The 25,506-nt window shown below is 32.9% G+C and overlaps 4 protein-coding genes and 1 long non-coding RNA gene across 9 annotated transcripts in view; 1 reads left to right on the plus strand and 4 right to left on the minus strand.

The window, feature by feature from the left end:
- Positions 1 to 1,029, plus strand: part of LOC119834706 (esterase E4-like) — a 4,055-nt gene extending 3,026 nt beyond the window's left edge. For both annotated transcript variants that reach the window (XM_038359165.1, XM_038359166.1), the window contains exon 3: positions 426 to 1,029. In XM_038359165.1, coding sequence (XP_038215093.1) covers positions 426 to 579 — 154 coding nt within the window. In that variant the 3' untranslated portion in view covers positions 580 to 1,029. The remainder of the gene's footprint in view (positions 1 to 425) is intronic.
- A 681-nt stretch (positions 1,030 to 1,710) lies between these two features.
- Positions 1,711 to 2,449, minus strand: LOC119834501. The gene is made up of 2 exons (XR_005288002.1): positions 2,391 to 2,449; positions 1,711 to 1,925 (listed from the first exon to the last, which is right to left on the minus strand). It is a non-coding gene; the product is annotated as an uncharacterized LOC119834501 (long non-coding RNA).
- Positions 2,450 to 6,153: 3,704 nt separating this feature from the next.
- LOC119834251 (striatin-4) lies at positions 6,154 to 14,247 on the minus strand. Of its 3 annotated transcripts, none has more exons than XR_005287998.1 (10): positions 13,803 to 14,247; positions 13,040 to 13,288; positions 12,030 to 12,198; positions 11,608 to 11,790; positions 11,184 to 11,282; positions 9,862 to 10,052; positions 9,118 to 9,408; positions 8,384 to 8,650; positions 7,099 to 7,570; positions 6,154 to 7,061 (listed from the first exon to the last, which is right to left on the minus strand). XR_005287998.1 is itself a non-coding variant. In XM_038358587.1 (9 exons), exons 1-9 carry the CDS (start codon positions 14,019 to 14,021, stop codon positions 7,196 to 7,198), a joined length of 2,043 nt encoding a protein of 680 aa, XP_038214515.1. In that variant the 5' UTR covers positions 14,022 to 14,247; the 3' UTR covers positions 6,154 to 7,195. The 3 variants fall into 3 exon arrangements, 1 of the variants encoding a protein (XP_038214515.1); XR_005287997.1 differs by having other exon boundaries at positions 6,154 to 7,062; positions 7,096 to 7,570; XM_038358587.1 differs by having other exon boundaries at positions 6,154 to 7,570.
- Positions 14,248 to 15,037: 790 nt separating this feature from the next.
- LOC119834383 (serine/arginine-rich splicing factor 7-like) lies at positions 15,038 to 17,084 on the minus strand. 2 transcript variants are annotated; one of them, XR_005288000.1, is made up of 5 exons: positions 16,908 to 17,084; positions 16,624 to 16,805; positions 16,350 to 16,543; positions 15,952 to 16,184; positions 15,231 to 15,346 (listed from the first exon to the last, which is right to left on the minus strand). XR_005288000.1 is itself a non-coding variant. In XM_038358728.1 (4 exons), exons 2-4 carry the CDS (start codon positions 16,798 to 16,800, stop codon positions 15,187 to 15,189), a joined length of 531 nt encoding a protein of 176 aa, XP_038214656.1. In that variant the 5' UTR covers positions 16,801 to 16,805; positions 16,908 to 17,081; the 3' UTR covers positions 15,038 to 15,186. The 2 variants fall into 2 exon arrangements, 1 of the variants encoding a protein (XP_038214656.1); XM_038358728.1 differs by lacking the exon at positions 15,952 to 16,184 and having other exon boundaries at positions 15,038 to 15,346; positions 16,908 to 17,081.
- Positions 17,085 to 19,788: 2,704 nt separating this feature from the next.
- On the minus strand, positions 19,789 to 23,815 carry LOC119834537 (phosphatidylinositol 3-kinase regulatory subunit gamma). The gene is made up of 4 exons (XM_038358927.1): positions 23,215 to 23,815; positions 21,827 to 22,525; positions 21,305 to 21,601; positions 19,789 to 20,234 (listed from the first exon to the last, which is right to left on the minus strand). Exons 1-4 carry the CDS (start codon positions 23,304 to 23,306, stop codon positions 20,009 to 20,011), a joined length of 1,314 nt encoding a protein of 437 aa, XP_038214855.1. The 5' UTR covers positions 23,307 to 23,815; the 3' UTR covers positions 19,789 to 20,008.
- Positions 23,816 to 25,506: the final 1,691 nt, after the last annotated feature.

Below are 25,506 nucleotides of genomic sequence, written 5' to 3' on the forward strand. Positions count from 1 at the left end.
AAAAAAACTATTTTTTTATTATTTATTATACCATGGAAATACTAATAATATAATAATATTAATATGACGATTTTCGTGTCCTTGATGGGGAAAGAAGGGAAATGGGGGAGAAAAAAAATAATCCAACTGGAACAATTACAATATAAATCTCACATTTGCTACTCCGAGAATTTCAGGGTAACCGAAAGGAGTGATTAAATTTTTTACTAAACTGACGAGTCCCCGGAGAGTAAGCCTCTACATTTAGGGCTTATAATGGTTGTCATATTGTCAGATGTCATTTCTAAAGTACCCTCCCTTACATCCCATATATGTCGTACTCTACTAAATCCCAAAGTATCCTCTTGGTTTAGGTATTAGATATTATCAATTATAGTTGTAAAAATATGAGTGTTTTGGTGTGAAATAGAAGTTTTGTTTTTCAGAAATCCCTCGACTACTAGTGTGAAGTGGATAAAAAGCGAAAGGAATAATCTAAATTTCTTATCCCTAGGAAATGAAATTAAGTTAACATCTATGCCATTTGAGGAACGTATAAGATTCTGGAGAGATGTTTACCTAAAATATGCCGCATATTAAATTATACGAAACAGTTATACAATATTTCTTTATATATTTTAAGCGTTTGTTTGTTGACAAGTGAAAAGTGTGATAACTCAGTGGTAAGGACTTCAATCAAAAAGTCGAAGGTGGCAGACCAGACTAGCGGGCAAGAACTAGTTTTTCAATTTATTCACGCATTATCCACATCAACACTGCTTCAAAAGAGAAAAGAAAGCATCGTTAGGAAACCGGCATCCAAGCGTCAAAATTTTGATAACATGCATCAGGCCAACCCGCCTCAGTTTAGTGGATTATAGCCTGAACTCTTTGCAGCAGAGGCGACATAATATTCTATGGGCTGATGATGATGACGAATACACCTAAAATGTAACTGCTGTAAACTGCTAACCTAACCCTTTACGAACCTGTCTTATTTCTATATTTCTTAATCAAAACAAGTAGGTACCTAGACATCTAATAAACAAGTTCCAATAAACAGTTTCCATCAATGAATAATAGTAGATATTATATTATAATATTTTGTTATGCAATAGCAACTAGCAACGTGAATTTATTGTTATATAATGTCAATCTATACTACCGCTATGAAATGTAATGTAAATTTCCGCATTTGAAGGTCTTCAAAGATTTTTTTAATTAATTTATATTATAGTAGGAATTGTAAAATATACACAGCAGGTGCAATTATTATATCATATGTATCAACAATTATTTACATACTAGTTGTACCCGCGACTTCGTTCGCGTTTATAAATAAATACTAAGATTGACTTTCACCATCACATTTGACGACAATTTTTAGTATAATAATATAAATCAGATTAATTTTATATACCAATATAATAAATAAATATATATATATATACATAGGTATATCACTACCATCATCTATTATACCTACCTACCGAACAAAATAGAGAGAGTGTAATGCCGGACAAGGACGAACGAAACATTCGCAAGAATTAAACGTAAGCCCACAAATGTTTGACGACGTTTGCGAATGTTAAATGTCTACCACACATGCGTAGAAACTTTGGAATAATGTACGAATGATTGCAGGCGAGCGAACACTGACCCAATTTTGCGATTTATTATGAAGTGAAATTGTATTATACTTTATTTTAGAATCGTTAATAAAAAAAGAAATTTAGATTACGCTAAAGGTTTATTGCTTTCAACAGTATGTATTTATAACATAGTCTTCCCAATTTGTTATTTTTATCCTGGCAAAATAGGTTTTTGAACTGGTGGCAAGTGACGATCAGGAGCGTAAGTTGGCTCCTGCTCTGGTGGCGGAGGACTGGGTAACTCGGATAACTTCTGTGTTAACCACATTAGGAAATACACAAAGATACTTAGCCCTGAAAATATTAGAAAACGATTATCGTTTACAGTGATGTAGTGCATTATTATGTTATATTTCATTGAAATGTACTTTTTAATAAAGCCAGATTTAATTGAAATCGAAATCGCTTATCGTTCTATGGGCTTAATCTTAGGTAAAATAGTTCCTTTCCATCATTTCTTTTAATTCACAACTAAGAAACATTCACACAAATATTCAATAATATAAAAATAACGAGCAATCGCAAGTAAGCGAACCAAAAAATTATTAAAAAATTCTCTTAGAAATTGAGATATTCTTAAATATAACACTCACATCATATCCTTATATGGTATGTGTTTAATTAGAATTGATCACAAGAAATAAATAATACCTAATTAAATATTAATTTATCACTTTTGCATCCCTACAACAAAGCCACCCAGTACAATATTTTTTACACAAAGTACAAATATTTTTTAATAAAAATATGTATACGCACCGAACATGTTGAAAGAGATGCAGTAACGGGCTCAATTCAAATTAGTATGTGCGGTTATTAGCGAATTTCGCGCATTTGAAGTAGAGCATTGTTTGTTTAGGTTGCTATATTTACAAACATCCCTTATTAAACAAGTATTATACTTCATTATTATATTTAAAACACCGTTTACATAATTTCTGTTATGATTTCATTTAAAAATAGTCGATTGAAAACTATGCGATGTTACTGCATAATAATCATTTATAATTAATTTAATAAAAAAGGACATATTTATAGAAAATAATAAAAAAGGATACACATATTTCAATTGATCATTCGTGATCGTCAATATTTTTTCATTAATGCCATATAACACAATGATACCTACATTGAATCAGGGTGAGATGTGTGGTTTTTTTTACCATTTGCTATTTGGGTAAAATTTGGCTCGTATAATTTTTTATATAATAGTAGGCAACTGAGCTGGTGTATCCAGTAGATAGTAAGCCCATCGGCTCATGAACGATCACAGAGGTAGTACATCTGCAAATGTATGTATGAAAAACAGGAACAGACTGGGAAAGACGAGGATCAGAAAACTGTTAGAGGTCAACTACGGTCATTTTATTTGATGACCTTGATGTTTCGATTTTCTATATGATAAACTATCTGCCAACATGGTGCCAACACCCAGCGCCACAATAACTAGGTAAGTAAATGAAATGATGAATGAAAGCATATCTTTCCTATCTCCAAACCCTACTCCAAATATAAAAAGCGCTAAAATATACTAAATTAATTTATTTAATGCCTTTATACTTAGTTTACACTATGAACGAATTAAATTTATGAATGGCTTATAGTAGTCTGGATTATCCCCGTAATATGTGTTTCTGTACTGGCGGCAAATGTCTGTCAGCATACATCGGTACTTGCTCTGGGGGCGGGGGATTCGGCAACTCTGCTAACTTCTGCGCCAGCCACATCAGCACGTACACGAATATACCCATTCCTATAATATTTTATTACATTTATAATTAACGTCTTATATTGATTCAACAGTATAATTTTGACAAGTAGGGAATATCTATACATGTAATTCGAATAACGGTCACATTCAATAAACATTTTGTTTTTTTATGTCACTGTCGGCAATGGAGCTGGTGGGTCCCCTGATGGTAAAGTTTAACACCGCCCATGAACGTTTTGGAGAGGCGCAAGGTCGTTTTCAAAATGGACTAGTAGTTCCTGAGATTAGCGCGTTCGAACAAACAAACTCTTCGACTTTATAATATCAGTTCTGGGAATTTTTAAAAATGATAGGTTCATTAAACAGAAATAATAGAAGAAACTAGCGGTCCGCCCCGGCTTCACCCGTGGTACATATATAGCCTATAGCCTTCCTCAATAAATGGGCTATCTAACACTGTATATTTGTATGTGGTAGTTGAGCACGCTTCGGCACGAATTGGGCCAGCTCACACCGGGGATGTACCACACCCCCACAGAAGACCAGCGTCAAACAGCATTCTGCTGTGTTTCGTTCGGTGAGTGGGGGAGCCGGAGGCCCATATCCTTTTCCTTACCCTTCCCAGTCCTTTCCTTTATTCCTCTCGCCATCCTTTCTTAATCCCTTCCCAAAAAGTCGGCAAACCACTTGTAGAGGCGTAAGGTCTGCAATGGACCGTATGCCTCTCTAATATTCATGGGCGGTGGTAGCGCTTACCATCAGGCGTCCCACCTGCTCCATTGCCGACTGTGACATAAAAAAAAATTGAAAGAATTTTTCAAATCGAACCAGTAGTTCCTGAGATTAGTGCGTTCAAACAAACAAACAAACTCTTCAGCTTTATAATATTAGTATAGATTTAATTATTCGAGAGATGTGATTATAGGTGGCTGAGTGGTCAGGCGTCACCAATGTACGAGAAAAGCGTAGGTTCGAATCCCGTGATCAATTTCTCATAATTGATATAAGTAAAAATAATATCTAAACCTCACCTTTATTGTTTAAAGTTCTCAACAAAAAAAAAATAACAGTTGACATAAAGAAAAAGTAAGACCATTTCAGATATACCTAATTAAAAATAAAACTAATCATAAAATATATATGTTATCTTCATTGCAGCGGTAAATAATATATATAGCAGCGGCTGTTCTTACTAATGTTATAGGTAGGTGCATGCGAAAGTCACTGTGTCTGTCTGTCTCTTACTCACACCTAAATAGTTGTACCGATTTGGGTCAAAGATAGTTCGGAAAACGAGAAAAACGTAAAATAGTTTTTATCCATGAAATGCCATGGGAACGGAAACTGTGAAGATATTTCTATCCCCGGGATCTTTACCCTTAAACAAAACGAGCAAAACCACAGGCAGTAGGCTAGTCTAATATAAATAAGGGTTATATTGTCGTAGTTAATTCAAACTATGTATGAAAATGGTATAGCTCAAAGATTTGAATAAAATGCAAATTGTTATTTACTTTCAATTATATTATATATTAAAAAGCTATAAATAGTTCTCAGAAAAGGCAAAAAAAATGTTATAGTTAGTATGAATATATATAAATTTTGTACCACTACATTATAATAATGAAAATATAAATTGACGTACCAATCATGCTCAATAACACAACAAAATCTCAACGGCCACTATTAATTTTTAATACTGAAATAAGCGCATATGAAATCGAAGTAAACAATTGTTTGTATGTTTTTTTCCCAACAACCGTAATTGGATACGTGTTGTGGTTCGTATTCTTTAAATATTTGCAATATTTTGATAAGTTAATGCACGTCCTATGTGATCAGCCACCCACATGATATTTTCTCTCTTGATTTTGGTTAGCTTACACACACAAATACATACCTTAATTCCAGATATTCTGCTACAATTTTTTGGTGTAAAATTCAAAATCTTATATTTTCTTATCTTATCTTATAGTTCATAATTGTTCAAATTGTTCATTTGGTTACCTAATAACTTTAACTTATATTTGAGTGGCGAGAACGTTTAGACGCTAATTGGGCCATCTCAAGGGGCGGTACCACACCCCTTCAGAAGACCGGCAAAGGATCCCGTCTCCAATCCTTTCCTTTTTCTTTACTTTAAAAGCGGACAAATTATCATGGGCGGTGGTGATCGCTTACCATCAGGCAAAACACCAGCTCAGTAGTCAGCTATTAAAAAAAATAAGTTTAATTTATGGAGGTGGGCTTTGGCATCGGTGCCACGGCCAATTTAAGCTTTTATGGTTAATATAGTTTATGTACACTACATTTCTTGTTCCAAATAGACAAATTTGATTTAAGATTATAATTTAAGTGATTAAATCAATCAATCAATCGAAAATCGTACAAGTAAGCGTAATAATCGAACGAAACGAAATGTCTCGTAACAACAGAGGAATATGTAATCGTAAATGAACTCTAAAAATAATTTCTATATACTTAATATTGAACAAAAAAATATCAGTAAAACGATTTATTCAATAAATTTATACATTGTATTCTATATGAAAAATAAAACAAATTTTATGTTACGTATGAAGAAAACATTTAAAGATACAATCAATTTAGCATCATGATTCATGCCTCTAATATGTCTGTCGTCGCATGCATCGCTTTGCCAAAAGTACGATGCGACATTGAATTCCGAAATAGGAAAACTCCTTTTTTAGAAAAAAAGTACGTCAATTATATTTATTAATAAATATAAATTTTAGTTATTATACAAGGATCAAAGGAAAGTGAAAAGAAATATAAAAAAACAACGTGTAGTTCGGTTATGTTGCTTTTTACTATCAATTTGGATGTATGTGTACATATGAATTCGAGGAAAATAAAGGAATAATTATGTAATGTTTTATAATATATATTCTACATTGCAGTATTCGTTATGAACAAACATTACTTATGTTACTTCCAATACAGTACTCCTAGCCATTCAATTTTTGTTCGACCGCTCCTCATTGCACGAGATATTATGAGAGCAAGATTCAGTACATAAGACAAAACGTAAGTATCGTCTATATAAATCGAAACGATTTAAATAAAATATATACTAGCTAATGTAATCACTTCGAACGTTATCTGCAAAATATCAAATACTGCATAAAATCTAACTGTACAGATACGTGACACGAACGTATCAAAGAAACATCTTCGATATCCTCATAATATTTATTACAAAGGTCTCGCTTACAGATGCATAGAAACGAACAATATCTTTAACTCACTGCGTATATTAAAATCGGTGAAAAAGTCGCGATAAAAACCTAAAATCCACATACTGAAAGTCTAAAAATATATTATAATAGATTCCAAATGTCTATACATAGATGAGTGTCCACTACGCGCTTGTGACGAGCGTCGAAGCGCGCCCGGAACGTTACGTTACAATATTTTTAAATACGTTAAAAACGAAACGTATAATCATTGCATTTCACGAACACCGCCCCTCTACTGTCGTATCATATACGTTCCACGATTTATCCTACAGACGTACGTTCGAAACTGAAAGTGGGGAGCTTCCGCATTTCGATAGAATCATAACACTGAATAATACACATAAATTTAAGAAAGTACATATCGAGTGCGCCTTCATGAAACGTAAGGATTACACGGCGGCGGTCGTCGAATCTGCGACCGGACGAGACGACTAGACGCTCCGAGGTCGGTCGACGGTCGGTCGACGGTCGGTCGACGGTCGGTCGACGGTCGCTCTACGGGCGACGCGCTACTGATAACATACACTCGCGCCGCCCGGTCGCACCGGGGCGGGGCTGGAGTGAAACGACATGTACATTATACGATGCGGCGTTCAGACGAACACTTTGGCGAGCCCGTCGGCGCCGGCGCTCGCGATGTAGGGCCGCATCGGGTGGAAGGCGACGTCCAGGATGCCCTCGTCGAACTTCTTGCGGTGCGCCGTGATCTCCTGCACGCACGTCTTGGTGTCCAGGTTCCAGAGGCGCACGGAGCAGTCGTGCGAGCCGGAGAGCAGGAACAGGCCGTTGGGGTCGAGCGCCAGGCCGGTGACGGCGTCCAGGTGCGCCACCATCGCGTTGGCGCAGCGGCCCGACACCGCGTCCCAGAAGCGGATGTGGCGGTCCTCGTGCGCCGTCACCAGCACCGGCAGCGTGGGGTGCGAGCGCACGCGGTGCGCCGGGCTCGCGCACGACACGCGCAGCACCGTCTGCAACGCACGCCCAACGCCCCAACGCCTCATTAACTCTCCTTGCTACGTTTACGCTAAATACTCATTGTACCGTTAAGATATTTTGACGTGACAACGTCTTAAATTAGGTTGCGGTTCGGAGGCACTTATGAAAAAGTGTAACGCCCGGTAACGTTACGATGAGTCACCGAACTATGATCGGTCCGCCGCGCGCGCAGCACTAGAGAATTAGGCGCATTGAATCGGCGCGTGCTTGTGTCTCTGTCTCTGTCTTTTTAGTAAACAAAATATATTTTCTATAGTTAAAATTTGTGCAATTCTTATTTTCATTCAATTCCTTGTTCCTATTGTGCAATTTAATAATATTCATATCAATAAATATTCTACCGAGAAAAAGACGTTGTCACGTAAAATCTTCGCCCGTAAAACTTTACAGGCAACAATTTTTTTTATTATAACACTAGTTAGCAACATATGCCTACTATGTAGGCGTTAGCCTCAATAGACTAGTGATAAATGTCTTACAGTGGTGATAAATACAAAAAAGGTCATATTCTCATTCATATGACGGTACTATCAGCAATTGCAGTAATTTTTGCAGTATTTTTTTTAACCTAAGAATGTATTCCTGGTCGCGTGAATGACAAAGATGAATGTAAACAAACCTCGATATTAGGGAAATACTACAAATATGGATATTTGATCTAGTTTTTATCAAAACAAATATGGAAGGTACCAACAGTTTCAAAATTTTGTCTATTGAACAATATCCGACACGTTTAGCTCAAAGTCGAGTCGAGCCACATGAGTAGAACCCCAAACGTCACGCACCTGCGAAGTCTCCAGATCGTAGAGCAGCAGCGAGCCGTCGTTGTAGACGACGGCGGCCCGCGTGGCCGCGTCGGCGAAGTCGGCGGCGGCGGGCGCGGGCGGCGCCAGTGGCGCGGGCGCCACGTCGTCGCGCAGCGTGCACAGCAGCGGGCGCGGCGCGCGCGGCGCCCACAGCCGCGCCGTGCCGTCCGCCGACGCGGACAGCAGCCGCCCGTGCGACCACGACAGCGACCACACCGCGTCCGTGTGCTCGCGTAGCACGGGGCCCTGGACGCATCGTTATTACGTCATTTTATACTTCCTAAGCTAGACTAGAGGGAACTATGTTACAAATAGTAAGCCTTTTGCGTGAATATAAGGCACCGTTCGAAAAGCACCTCGTTTCAAAACTAGCATTTTTTTCTTCATAACAACACACCAGGGATTCCTCTGCATTCTATAATCATCATTTCTTTACATAATGTTTACTATTATACACATAATGTAGTTATATTTTATATAACAATAAAAATGTACAATTATAATATAAAAAAACAAATACTTCAAAAATATTTATTGTAATAATTCCTCAGAAGCCCTTCTGTAAATATTGATGCTTGTGTTTGGTTTAAAACACTTTCATTGATTATTTAATCACTCATAATATTATGATCAGTTTGATCTTATGAAATTCCCATAGAATAGTTTATGTGGATCAAAACCAGAGAAAATGTTATTTAAGAAATCAAACAAACCTGTACAGCAGAATCATATGGGTCATAAGGATCGGCAGTGAGCGAAGGTAGGTTCCACACACGGATTGTCCCATCAATTCCTCCAGAGAAGCATTCCTCTGAGCGAGGAGCCCCCATGGCCAGGCACAGCACTGGAGCGGAGTGCGCTCTGAACGTGTACAGGGGCTCCACATCCAAGCCGGCCGACTTCTTAGCTGGTACTGTTCGTTGGAGATTCCACAGCTTAAGGGTGTGGTCTTCGGACGCTGTGACTAATGCTGCCTCGGTGGGATGGAAAGCAACAGCCCGTACCTGAGTTGATAAGATAATAGATAATACAAGTTAAGATAGTACGAATATGCACATATTTGTGTAAATACACATACATAATGGTCTTCTATAACTTTATAATATACAAACATATGGATATTATAAAGCTATAGAATATGTTATTGTGTGTATTATACACACATATTTCTACAAATTATGAAATGTAGTATAGAAATCTGTAAATACCTTTCCTAAATTAGTGATATATATCTATATTAGCAGATTTCGAAAATGTACAAGTTACTCAATAGTCTTAAAATATGTTCAATTAAATACAAGTTTTCACTCATATCTGAAAACTTAGACATTTTTAATTTATTTAGACAATTTGGAAAATGGTAGGCTTATTCTTTTATATTTGTTTTAAGTACAAAGTTAATACAAGAAAAAAGATCCCTCTTTATTTACAAACAATGAACCAAATAACACCCTTACCCCATCAAAATGTGAACGCAGCGTATACTTGGGGTTCCACGTTTTGCGGAAAGACTCTTTGCTGGCGCCGGCCACATCGTATCCTTCTGGCTCATTGCTGACCGTGAGCTGCGCGAGCTCGCCAAGCGCTAGAGGCTTCTCATCCGCTTCACCAGCTGGCCCACTACTGGTGGTACCGCTTGGGAATTTCACTGAAATGTGAGGGATATATTTACACAGATTGCTTGGTTGATAATATTATGAAACATAATATAAATAACATTATGTTTGAAAAAAATTGGTACAATATTATTGTGCAACAATAATGCTGTTCCAATTTGAAGCGCTGCTTTATTCCACTTGGTCCAGCTTAAACCTGGCTAGAAAAGACAAAATATTAAAAAAAACAATCTTTATCATTTGAAATAATAAAGCTTTCAAGAGCAATCCAGTTAAATGCTTATTGAGTTAAGCTGATCTTTCCACTTCTAAAATCAATTATTTAGGGAAAATAAGTAAATAAAAGTTATGGATTACCATAACAATTCTCTTCTGCATCCTACTGTTTGGGAATTAGTTGTGAAATGTTTTGCTATTTATATTTAACCTGAAAGCTCCCTAATAAATATCATGTTTTAGCACTGTTATATTACATAAATATTAATATTATACATATTTATACACAATTTGTTTTAAATATATATATAAATCATGATAACAATTACAACATCAAGTAACTATTAATATACAAAATTAGGAACTTTTATATATCTATCCTTAAAATTCTATAGCAGTTCCAAGAAAAACTGTAAATTTAAAGATGAATACTAATAAACTTAGAATCGAAACATTTTATAGTTTAGTCTATTTAAATATCATAACACAAAATTTATGGTGTACTCTCTTACATTCATAAAGTAGCATTAATTAACAAGGCCATAAATTATCACCCATTATGGCTATAAAGAGAGGCAACACATAAGACTAAAATGTAATTTGTCAGTACTTACACAATTATTCTATACAGACTTGATGACCTACAATCCTATATATTTTAAATAAGAAACCATATTGTGATATAAATAACCAATACTAAGGGCCAATATCAACTAGTACTATATTGTAAATTCTAAACAGAAATCAAAAAGAACTAATCAAGTAGTATACAAAACACTGGAATCCCATTTAAAAAAACATAATTTATACAAATAAAAGTAACATTAACAGCTTTAATGGATGAGTAATCTGTTATACTATATTATTTGCATCAACTTTCACTCTCTGGATATGAATGAAATGAAAATTGAATAAACAGAATAAACAAAACAAATCTATTTACATACCAACATATTCATCACCCTGACCACCACCATCAGCCTCAGTTTCGGTAAGCAAATTCAGCTCATTAAGCACTTCTTCTGCTTCATGGTCTACTTCTTCACCTGTTGAAATAATAAATGAATATTCAACATTTCCTGAATGGGTGTTGAAAAAATTACAAAAATTTTTTTTATAATAAGATAATGCCTGGGCAAATATGCTAGTATCTAAATCAACAATCAAGCTATTAGGAATATTAGAACTTGGCAGTCTTGTGCATATTTACTGAAATCGATCACAGTTCAGGTTGTCTCGACTGTCAATATTGTAAAAGTATTTACTTGAAAAACGAAAAATTATTATTTATGAAGCACTTGAATGCTATTGAAACTAAAATCAAGTAAATACTTTACATTGAACCAGTTATATTTATAAATATGTACAAACCTTGTTTATTTGTAGTGTGGTGCATTTGTTTGGCATTTAAATCTTCAATTTCGTCCATATCCATCTCTTGATTAGCCAGGAATTCAAAGTTAGCAAAAACTGCATTTTCTTGCACTGAGAGCCCTTCCTCATTGTAACCTCCACCACTAGACACAGCACCTTTGCGTTGTTGCTCTTTACCACCTAACAAAAATATATCCAATTAAATTGCATGAAAAAGTTGGGCCTAGATTTTATATATAATACAGTAGATTCAATGGCCCAAAATTAGGCAGATAGTAAATTCCACTGAATTGATGGAACAATAGGCATTTTTCAGTAAAAAATGAGAAAAGATGCAGTTCGCTACAATATTAATCAGATAAAAATAAGTTAAATTCTATAATGTGCATACAAACATTTTAAATGTAAACAGTACATACCATAGTCATACATCATCATTTTGCGGCCAACAGCTGTGTTTGTGGAATAATGATGCTTATCACAATTTCTATAATTGGACTCCTCAGCCTGCTCCTCATTATTCACACCCAATAATGTTCTTACTCGATTAGAACGAATATCCAGTATTGTGTCTGTATAACCTACTTCCTAATAGCCAAAAGAAAAACATATGCCAATTACATTTTTGGTACCTTTTAATGTTCTCTATAAATCAAGAGATTTCATACTTCATTTGCTGTTATAACCTATAGCATTAACTGAATTTTATCTATATGTAATAAATACTCAATAAAAATAATATTGGTAAGTGTGGTTTAAATAAAAATTGAATTTAATACAGGCAATTCTTTACCAATGTTTTGTCAATGATAACCCTTTTACCAATGTTTAAAATTGAGAATACAATTTCCTAACTTCTTTTTCTTTAAAAAGTGACAAACACATAGTACTAACATGTAGATGAAACTCGATATAGGTCTCACTGTTTCATCTATCTATCTATACTATAATAAAAGTGGTTGGGGTCAAATTCTGTACATTGAAGATATTTAGTTTTTTTTGTAGGGCATTTTATTGTCCATAATGAAGCATATAACACAATTTATAAAAATTTTGTCTGTCTGTACCTCGAATGAGAATCACACAATAACTATTGAACAGATTTTGATGAAACTTGGTATGGTTATAGCACCTACTCCCAGGAAGAATCTTATTTACATTTCATTCCAGAAATCAATATGGTGTCTGATGGGTAAAAGTCAATCTAAGTATTTATAGGGTACAGCTAGTTATAAATAAATTGGGGGGAAGGGGGGTGTTTGTCCATTCTTACATAAGTAATTCCTAAATATAAATTCATAGATAGTTATACATAAAGTAACTTACAATAAATAAGCAATTAGACTAGCAACTAAACTATATACTAACTATAACTAAACAAATTTACTTAAAAATTCTGGTAAACTATGCAAACAAGCAAATCACAAACCTGCAGGTATTGTTTTATAAGTTGACGACCCTGCTTCCACTGTGTTCTTTCTGCTGGCTCTGGTTCTACAGGTGGCTCATCTGGTGGTGGGCGCATATCTCCCTGTTGCAGTTCCACACCATACTTCAGTTTATGAAACTTTGCTCTTTCCTGTTTTAATGCATATTCAAGCATTTTGATCCGCCTAACCAGATCATTTTTTAAATTTTCTTGGCCCTTCCTTTCACCTTGAAGGAAGGCAATCCGTGCCTGTCATAAAGATTTAATTTCATTAATAGATATTTTAACATTTATGCAGTATTGATAATTATTAACAGTGCATTGGTAAACCATTTAAAAATCAATACAATTAATAGTGATAGGTATAGTTTTAATTTTGATATGTTTCAGTTTTGAATTTTTTTTTATAGTCAATTTGTTAGTATTTGCTAATGTATTGATACATCATGCGTTGTTATTTACATTGTGTAATTTTTATACATACAGTACATATATTGCTAAAGAAGTTTGTACAAATAATTATGCACTAAATTATCCAACATTTTTTTTTAATATTTTAATTTTTAATTACGCTGTTAATTATTTCAGCAATAAAAACTTACATGAAGTTAGTTTCATCATAATATTGGTGATTTTACCAAAAACATATTATAATAGGATTCATACAAAGCTACCATTAGAGAAATTGACTTGAACAGTTAAATTTATCATCACTACAGATTCACAGGTAAAAAAATCAATATGAAGTGTGTAAAAATAATACCTCAAACTCAGCTCTATCCACCTCCCATTGTGATCTTTCGAGTTCGAATCTCGCCCATTCATGTTGGATAAAATGCAAAATGCCCGGTATCGAATACTGGACACTTTGACTAGATTCTTCATTTTGTTTATTATTTACACTAACACCTATTTCAGATCCCACTTGCCCTCCGTTGTGATGAGAAACGGAGCTATCATCCATGGCTGTGGGGATTTTCATGACATGGCCACCATTACCGTACTTGTCACAGACCTATCAAGTGCTTTATTATATACTACGCGAAATCGAATACTAAAACAACATTTTTATTTATAATCTAACGTTTGCGACGGTGACTCCACCTAAATATCTTTTTACCAATGAATTCATGAATGACAAAAATTATTGCATGACGGAATACAAAAGTCGAAACGACGTCCGTCCACCGAACATTGCCTTTTATTTTTTTTTTCCATTCAGTGTTGCCGTTTTTCTTCTAATAGTAAATCCAGATGATAAAAACAAATATTTCATAATCCACAGATCAACTATAACATTATACTTATTAAATTTACATAAAGAGAAATAAATTTTTCTTAATAATATAAAATTGTAAATATTTATTGTACCTTTAGTATAACAGAAGCTTTATAATACCATAGAATGTGCTCGATTTTAATTTACATAATATATATATCTATATATATTGTTTTTTTTTATTACAGTATTGGTCTTGTAGTATTCAGTAATACATATTTATGTATATACGTATATATATAGTGATAAGCACTGTTTCTCGAGTTGAAACTTATTGCCATAATGGAAGAAAAATAAAATTCAACTCATCAATTGTGAGTTCAGCAAAATTTATTTTTTCATAGATATGGTATGAAGTCATTAGTCTTTATAGGCTATTATTATGAATTTTAAATTGAAATGTAGCCCTTCTAATATCGTCTATGTGATTTGGAGACAAACGCCATTTTACTCAAAAGAATAGCTGATAGAAATTTTTATAGAGAATACTAAAAATGATATATAATATACATAATGAGAGACTTTAAACTAACTAGTTTTAGATAAGGAAACAGTATCTCTACTAAGACAAGATATTTTCATAGTCATAATATACTTAATTGCCTTTTAACTTTTCGGCTTATCTATTACATACGTATATCACAGATATTCAGATTTGACAGTATTGTTGTCAACAAAATGAATAATGACAATAAGATTAATAAAATAAAACAAAATCATGCAATTACATTAATGTATTTTTGAATCATTACTTTTGTACCTTAAAAAACAATACACAGGAATGATAATTCTTAAACTGAAGGTATAGAAAACACTCAAAACTAAAATAATGTCATAGAAGTAGTGATCTACAATCATGTCTTAAATTTTAATTCGATTTCTTCGAGTCTTTGGATGGCGAGCGGGATCTCGATCTTGACATGGACCTTCCCTTGGAACGAGAGCGGCTGCGGGAGCGAGAGCGGCTGCGTGAGCGGGAACCAGACCTCGGGGAACGCGAACGTGTACGGCGACGAGACCTGGATCGGCTGAAAATATTAACCACAATGGTTAAATTATGAGCCTGTTGAATTTTTTTGTATTACTCACCTGTATTTTGAATTGACATGAAATCTTATGAATGTTAATGCTATGCACGATGAGGACTTGGGAATAAACAAATAAAGTAAAATATGAAAACATAAATTATATAAATATAGAAAATAAAAAAATGTTGTTTTTGTGTATTGTATTATGTAATAAAAGGAAATATGATGATTTTATATATATGAAATATAATTATTATTAGAAATATATTTAGCTATGATTTTGATATATGTATTATCCATATCATTGGAAGTATCTTTCTTTGTATTTTTACTTGCAACATATATAATAGTTTATAATGATAAACTGAAACCAAACATCATGAATAGCGAAATGTATGATGGCTACTAAAAGACGTCCTTCTCTACCGTGCTCTTACTCTTACCAACTCTTCAACCTATCTATACCTATAAACTTACAAACTCCATTTACTCCCGATAAATCTTTTTTACTCTTCAGTGTTTATAAAAAAAGCATAGACAAATCTGTCTGGTAATCTATTTGATCTGCTCTGATGACAGATGCAGGATAATAATGTGTAACTCACTGAGTGCACGCAGTGATTACAAAAGTCGTGGCGCGACGCGCAGTAAGTACACTATGCTCAATGTAGTTCTCAAGTGAAGCGTGCACGTAGGTTGGTACGAGGTTCGCAGAGCGAAGTAACTGTAGTAGCCAACATTAGCGCAGAACACGCAGCGAAGTGAAAGCTACGTAGCGCAGACAATAAGAAGTGCAGACACTGAAGAGTTTGATCTCGGCGCACAGGCCAATGATAACCTATAACATAGTTATCATTGGTATATGTGGATATAAAGCAATGGGATGGAATCTTTTGTTATTTTTAGTGGATAAAAATGTGTACACATAATGCTTCATTTCTTGAAAGATTCCATACAGAAAAAACATTTACACAAACATTGCGATTTGGGCAACTATATTCACCTGCGCCTGCGGCGACGGCTGCAGTCTCTGGCATAATGTCCACGATCTCCGCAATCATAGCATCGGTCATCGTAAGGGCGAGGAGGTAAACGCGAGCGTGGTGGTGGGCCGCGTCCGCTATATCCGCGACCGCCATTAGATAACTCTACGCGTGCCCGGCGCCCACATATAGTCCGGCCGTCTAAACCGCGTATCTAAAGGCAAAAACAATAATTAATGAAAAATATTGGGGCAAGTGATCATAAGCATACTCTTTGGTCTAAAAAAAACTTACGGCATCTTCCGCATCACGAGGATCTTCAAATTCGACAAAAGCAAAGCCCGGCGGATTTCTCGCCACCCAAACATTTCTTAGTGGTCCGTAGTATGAGAAAGCATCTTCCAATTCTGGTTTACTTGCATTGTTCCCGAGATCTCCAACATATATTTTACAATCACCGTATCGTGACATGGTTCCTTTAACGGAAAAACACAAATTAAAATACCTGGATAGTACTGGTCATACAACAATCAAAGGCTATGGCTGTCGCATAGTTTATTTCTCCTCGTGTTACTTACTTAGATTTTCTTTAACTACTAATATAACATTTGTTATTAATAATTATCAATTATTTACGATATTATGAATAGGTACGAATAAAATTAATACATATAATCAATTATTACGCGTTAGATCACAAAAAACGTCACATCGATCTTGTAACATCGACAAAATGGCCGCTATATAGTTTATACCATAGATTATACACTTATACAGTATACAGCAGGGATCTTAAAAAATATAGTTTTTAGTTTAAATCGATTATTATTTTCGTACAATCGATTTTTATACGAGTATGTACCGTTTATTCAAAAGCAGAATACTGTCTTCGAGAAAGTATATGGCAAAATTCACGAATTATATATAAGTTGGTATATGTATATAGTAATAATATGATAGTAGTAAATTTGAAAGGTTAAGATTTAAAATTCAATTCTCTATTTTCTCAAACCCATCTGACAAAAAATTTGCCTGAAAAATCTGGGCTAATAATCAAGTATTGAAATATGCTAAGTTTTAGGTAACGAAGTGATGACTGAATTAACACATCTAAATACAGTGTAATGTGATAAATGCATGGAGTTCATAAGTAGTATGAATATATTAATCGATTAAATAAAAACGGATGCCATCTGTGGACATATTGTATGTATGCGTGTGAAGTAATTCTAGTTTAGTGGCGAGCGAGATAAAATTGTTACAATTGTTGATGAACAATGAAAATGTCTTCTAACTGTAAAGCATTTTCATTTAGTTGGAATGCTCATCATTTAATTTTTATTATAATAAATTAAACGTTTAATAGTTCTGTAATTTGTATCAATAGAAATACTTCCATAGACTAAAATTACCATAGCCTTTCATTTTTAGTTATGCATTGTTTATATTTATATATGTATATCTAATTTTTAACTCTATTATTGTTATGATGATTCTCTTGGGCTCTTTTAGCCCCAATTATTATACTACTCTTTGGTTAGCCCCCACGATGACTCAACAAAATAATATCGTCATTATTCCCTTTGTGACGCTATGGCCTATGGTGGATCCAACTTGACTTTATTTTAGCAGAATTCAATTTATTCTACGTATTTCTGTTAGTAATTTGAAGATTACTATTAAATTTATTATATACTAGGGGTCCGCAGCGGCTTCGCACGTGGTACATATATAGATAGCCTTCCTCAATAAATGGGCTAACTAACACTGCAAGAGTTTTGCAAATCGGACCGGTGGATTAGTGCGTTCAAACAAACTCTTCAGCTTTATACTATTAGTGTAGATTGTGGCAGGATTTTAGTCAAGGTGTAGCAGGATAATGAATTTTGTGATACTGAAATCTGTAGAAAAATAATAAAGAGATTAAACTTTGGAAAAAATAAGCAAAATACGTAATTTGAGTTAACATCAACTTAAAAAAAAACTGTGCATGAGCCCCTAAAAATTATGGTTTATTCTCTGATAACATAATTAGGTAACTGAAGGCTTAATATTCGATACCACATCCATTTAGGAATACTATAGGTACCAAAAACAAAATTCCTTCATTTTGAGTCGTACCACTAGAAACTGGTAAAGGGTGTAATTTTTCGAGTTTTCGAACAAAATGTCGAAAACCAAGAGATTAGTTTAAACTAAAAATTTATTCTTGTGAACCGCCATAACCTCCTACTTGTACTTTACGCAACACATTTATATGTTCATCGAAAGCTAATCTTCATTTAAATTACTATAATTCTTGTTTCAATAGTAGTAGTTCATGAAAATGAAATAATACATAAATTTTAAATGTTTATTAACACTTACAGTAGGAAGTTATAAAATGGCAATCATTAAATTATAATGTTCTATATTGTATTTTATCTTAATGTTGTAGCTAATGCTTTTTGAGATCACAATTATTTATTACACACTATATAATTATTTGCAACTGCAACAACCCACATAATATTGACATATTGAAATCAATTTTGATTATTTACCATATATACAAAAACTATGAATACTTTTTTATTAATAGCATTTATAAAAATAACTACAAGAATCTCACATAAATAAACTTTTAAAATAATATGTGAAAATAAATTATTTTACTAAGTTATGCAAGTCTTTTACAAAAGGTTGGAAACAAATCCTACCAAAAGATATTGACAAAATGTTCATTTAAGAACACCAAAAATGTTTTTGAAACAGAAATAACTTTAGAAATACGATAAATCTTAAAATATTCTTGTTAATTTAGATATATTCAAACATAGGAATTGATACAATGATACAATATATTAGGTGCTCTGAATACTTGATAAAAAATATGAAGAGACAATGTGTAAATATAAAACCTATACAACTTGGGATATACACTTTCAGTTTATATATATTTTATAGCATGGTCAATCAGAGCCTAATCAGCTGAAGTGCTGTGCACTTTTAAAAGTTTTGGAGTCATCTGAATCAGTCATAAATCATGATTGAAAATACACATAGGTTTACATCTAGGAATATCTTTTACATAACCTACCTATTCCGTATATTCAAACATTAACTTTCATTACATTAATAAAAAACAAAACAAATACATCACAATTTTTTTTTCTTTTAATATAAAAGATGTAAAAACAGGACTTTGCTCTGTTATACATAATTAGTTTTTATCCATTTTGTACACCTGTAGTTTGTACATTGCTAGTATTATAAATAATAATATTTTAAATACACAAATATTCATGCAACTGAAAATAATCTATGTAGAATTTCTTATGCTTATTAAAGTTTTTATTAAATTATTAATTTTCCACATTTATAATTTTACAATAATAATCAGTAAACAAAATTTTAATTGAATTTCATTTCATTATAGTAAAGATTATTAAAAACCTTACAAAAATGAGAATTTCACAATTTTATTAATATTCAGTGTTCACATATTATCACAATTATACATAAAATATCACTATCAAATTAAATGAAAGAGTGCCTTCATTATTATGGTATAAAATTTTTGGATATTGAAAAAAGTGACTGCTTTCAATTATCACTTTGTACAGGATGTCATAATATAACATCAAAATCACAATACATTCAATAAATAATAACCTCAAATTGGGGAAATTAGTTTTTTTTATGGAAGTGCTTGCCTCTGATCCCATTGTCGATGCTGGTGTGTGCGTAGATGACTATCCTGTTGACTATCATGATATTGATGGGTTTCTTGTGTGTCATGGACTTTCTTGTCAGGTTTTTTCACTAAATGTGCATTGATTGGATATTTTAATGCAGTTCTTAATTGGTCATTGTGTTCTTCTAAGGAATTTACAGCATAATGGAGGACAAGTTCATTTAAGGTCCTGAAAAAGAGTAATTATGTTTGTTATATATTTTGCTTTTTTATAAATACTATGCCAATGTGTAATTGACAATATTTGAAAATTTTAGCTACATGTTTCATTATTTTAATGAAAACAAGATCATTAATAACTGTACCCATATTTTTTGTTACTCAAAATATTGAGGTGAATTAGAGGTTCATCTGTTTGAATTTAAAAATTATCTCAGTCTAAAATGGTGCATTGCACCAAATAATTTAACTCATATAGAATACCAGCTGCGCCCCGCGGTTTCACCCACGCAAGTCTGTATCCCGTAGGAATATGGGATAAAATGTTGCCTATGTGTTAATCCAGCTAACCAGCAATCTACGTACCATTTTTCATTGCAATGGGTTCAGTACCTTTTGCGTGAAAGAGCAACAAACACGCACACATCCTTACAAACTTTCGCATTTATAATATACTAGCGGCGCCCCGCGGTTTCACCCGCGTAAGTCCGTATCCCGAAGGAATATCGGGATAAAACTTGCCTATATGTTATTCCAGTTGTCCAGCTGTCTACGTGCTAAATTTCATTGCAATCGGTTCAGTAGTTTTTGCGGGAAAAAGCAACAAACATACACACACATCCCTATAAACTTTCGCATTTACAATATTCCTATTCTCCCTTTCTTTGCCTATGCTAGTTAATATTAATAAAAATATTACTGTTTACAGATAGACCTTTTTTATACCTGGCCAAAATTTAGCTTACATTTTATGTTAAAAAAAATCTCTTATGCAGTAAAAAATAAAATATTTTTCATGGTCACAATTTCATGAAAAATAAAGAAATGGTTCTTTTTCTTTCATGCTTTATAAAAAAATAAATGTTGTCAATTATATCCACATATTGTATCTTTGACCAAATATCAAATCATTTATACAAATTTCAAAAAAAAAAAAAAAAAACTTTTTAAAATGAGTTACAATAAGTTATTATAGTAGTTATTGAATTATTATTTATAAAAACATAATATAAACAACATATATCAAATTGAACTATCATGAATACAATAGTTTTCAAAGAAACTGTCATAACAACTTACTTGTAAATATTGTAGGGTTCAGCAAAGCCATATCCTCGTTCAGTCTTAAATATTATACAATGATATACCATATTATTACAAATAATAGATAAAGCTAATTGGCCTGTAGAGTTAGGTCTTATTAAAAATGTGCCCTGGGGTTTTCCTTCTAAAAGCCTTGTTGCCATATCACGAGTGCAGTTTTCTACCATCCATGTAATACTCTCTCGATGCGCATACAACTCTTCAAGTTTGTGTATATTATCATCCTCTAATGCTTGCAAATATTCATCAGTTTTTCCCCTTCTTTGTAGCCATCTTTAGATAAAAACAATATATATTAGAGTTAGTCAAGCATATAAATACAAATTATTATAATATCTAATATTTTAGGATTTCATTTCATCATATGTTTTATAGACATAAAATAAAGTAAGCTTTATGTAATAATAAGGTAAAGCAATCTTTTGGTTTTATAATTAATTTAAATATGTTTATCCTGATTTTTTTTTAATACAACAAAAATATCTTAAAATTACTTACGTTTTGTACCGATCTTTAATTTTATACAGATTGATAACCTCAGACTTTAATTTAGTTATTTCTCTTTCAAGAAGCAAATTAGATTCAACAGTCTCCCTCAAAATGTTGTGATGCTGGGCCCTTGCTTGTTTTAAACTATTTACTCTTGAAATGAGCTGCCTATTATTTTCAATGAGATCATTTTTCTCATGTGGTTGTGCTTCTGCCTGCATTTTTTCTTGTAATTTTAAATGTTCTTCACATACTTTCACAGTTTCTTTGAATGCATCTAAGGTCTGCCTCTTAAATTTAACTTCTTCTCTAAGCCTCAAGTATTTTTCTGACCGCTCATTATAATCCCTTGTTTTTAAGACAAATTTTTTATGGATTTCTTTATAGTTCAATTCAAGGGTTTCATCATTAATATTTTCACCCCCATCATTATCTTGTAGCCTTGAGAGTGGATGTGTGAGCTTGATGTCTAGGCTGCTATTGCAATGTGCCAATGAATATTCTCTGTAGAACCTAACCAGGTCAACAACTGAATTGAACTCATATGGTTCACAGAACCCATAGCGGCCATCTTGGTTGTAAATCTTTATCAGTTTATTTGTGCCTCCTTTCCTTACAGTTAATGTGTAACCACCATCTTTATTTGAAGCATTACGGACTAGAAAGGTGCCATCACAGGTGTCTCTTAATTTTTCATTGGCATCATCCCTGAAAATATAAATTTTATACTAATTAGCATTGAGTTTACAGAGAAACATACTTAGAAAAATAGTATATTTAATTAAATCTATTTGATTTATCCATAGATCAATGCTAGTCATAATTCTTGCAATAGTTAGAGGTAAACTAAAATGATGCAATATTTGGTTAATAGTAATAATTGTGAAATAGGAGTAAATATAGTGCAATATTTTACACATTAGGTTAATTTACAATTTACACTAACATATCTAATCACTTAGTCAATTGATATTAAAAAGAAACATATATATATTGAAGTTCTACTAAACTGAACTTGATACAAATTTTGTTGATTAAAGGAAAAGGAAAAGTTATATCACATATCTTGTAAACTTGTATCTTGGAAATATTAAATGTAATTGATAGTTCTAGATAAAGCTAGCAATGTAGGTAACAAAATAATCAAATTAGTACTGAAACATTTTGATAACAAAAGGACCCCCTTTTGCATTTAAAAGTATTTTCTTGTACATACATTAAATTAATACATTAAAATTATGGCAACAATTTAGTCTTTTGCTTAGAAATAAAGTAAATAAAAAAAATTGTCTTTAATAAATTACATTATACCTCAAAATGCAGTTTTAAAATAAATTAATTAGATAAATATGAAAATAAGAGAAAAGAGAAAATTATAATAATTACTAAGATATTACCGAGTAATATCGCCCCAGTACCATTCGGCATTTTCCAAACTTTCTTCTGCAGACTGTTGAGGAGCACCTATTTCCACCATTCTATATATCATGAAAATTAAGCTTTCGAAGACTATGTAGATTGTATGATTTTATAATTGAATTGATACTACAATCTAAAAACAACTTTTGATACCAGCGGGATTTGTTACTTCCGCCCGATTGAGGTTACAGTATAAAAAAATCATATTACAAGAGATTTCATAAATATGCGGTCCAGAACATACTTTTCTTCTTTAACTTGTAGTAAAACATATATTACAAAATAATCACAGCTCTTAACAAGCACTCGATTCTTAACAAAAGCACAAAGAGAGATTTTAGCGTACACAGCACATCTACTATGGCTGACAAGAGAAGACTTGATTTGGAAACCAATTTGAATAGCATAAGATCATTTTAGCAGTTTTGTGAACACATTTAACACGATTATCACATCAGTTTTTCTATGATTCTTCTATTTTCATTTATAGCATTTCTTATAAAATACCGCAGTTTTTTTCTATAAAAAGTGATACTGCGTTCGGATTTGAGATTTCTCACTTCAGTAGCGCTAGCGACTGACGTAAATTTTGGTATTGCCAGATACACTGCCATAGATCACAGAATACACAGAGTACATTTTTACAATATTATGGTAAAATACTTTTTTGGAAGCTTACTCAAATTGATTACTCAAGGCAATGATAAGGTATTATTTTGTTATCTATGTATATAAAATAAACCTAACTGTCACTATTGACGTAATATACTAATAAATAAATACTATAAAACTTTAAATAAATAAATAAAACTGAACGATAACTCATAACCATTTTTAACAAAAACGAATCAGACTGTAAAGCGTTAAAATATATTTAAGCTCAATGTATAGGATTATTTGAGCCGAGCAAGATACCTACAATTAAAGCTGTGTGTTTCGTTCTTTATCTTTATCAAAGACAATTTTTTTTTTCTAAAAAATGTTAATAGCTCAGTTAAAATATTCTATTGTACATTAATATCAATAACATTTTTAATCTATTTTAGACATAAAATTTTCGTATTAATCCGTTCATATTATCATGCAAATTAATCGAAAGGTATGTAAATATATTTCATATAATCTTCTTGTATAAAAGTATAAATTACTTTTCAACCGTTTAAAAATAATTGTATATTTTACAATTATGGTAACCATTATTCCTTTACAACCTATCGTGAAAATCTATCGTTATTGTTTCCCAAAAATTAAGATCTGCGACTAAAAATGATTCAGTAGCTTGAATAAAAAAAAAAAAAAAAAAATTGTGTGTTTGTTGTACGTTTGTGAAGTAATCCGCAACAGGACACAAATTGGTACTCTAAAAGAGACTTTTGGGAAAAAATATGATTAAGGTTTAGGTACATAATTGTTTAGATGATATAGCATGTCAAATCTATACTAATATTATAAAGATGAAGAGTTTGTTTGAATGCATTAATCTCAGGAACTACTGGTCCGATTTGAAAAATTCTTTCATAGCCTATATTTATTGAGGAAGGCTATATGTATATGTACCACGAGCCAAGACGGGGCGGACCGCTAGTACATTATACTCACTAATATACTCACTTACACAGGGCATACTAAAAGAATAAGCGTTTTTATTGATTTAATATATTTTGAGGTAATACCCACCAAACACATCAACATAAATTGTGATCGAAAGTCGACCAACCGGCAATATTTCTTTAAATCAAAAAGAAAGTATTTCAAAGACATATTTTAAAATGTTGTTTTCATCATCATTAGCCCATATATGTTCCCACTGCTGGGACACAGTCTTTCTATGAGGGTTAAGGCCATAATCCGCCACGGTGGCCAAGTGCGCTTTGGCTGATTTCCCATGTTGTTGAACTTTTTGACATACCGGTTTCCTCACGATGTTTTCCTTCACCGTTTTAAGCAGTGGTGATGTTATCGACATGTGCAGATAAATTTTGTTCTGACTTATCTCTTATTATAAGAAATAACTTAGGCTACTTCTTATTTCAATATTCTCACGAAAATATTGTGATTTCAAACAAAGCTCATTCAAGCTGGGTAGCCGTGGGTTGCAGCGAGTAAACAATACGATTATTCAGAATAAGTCTCGAATTCTCGGTAATCCCTGGAACTTTCACAGTAGGCTGTCTCGTGTCCCGGGACTTTGATATAATGTTTATCCATATTTAATGTTTTATCCATAAGATCAATGAATAAATTCACTTCGAAATCCATGCCTCATAACT

The sequence above is a fragment of the Zerene cesonia genome, chromosome 19, assembly GCF_012273895.1.
Source record: "Zerene cesonia ecotype Mississippi chromosome 19, Zerene_cesonia_1.1, whole genome shotgun sequence".
NCBI classification, from domain to species: Eukaryota; Metazoa; Arthropoda; class Insecta; order Lepidoptera; family Pieridae; genus Zerene; species Zerene cesonia.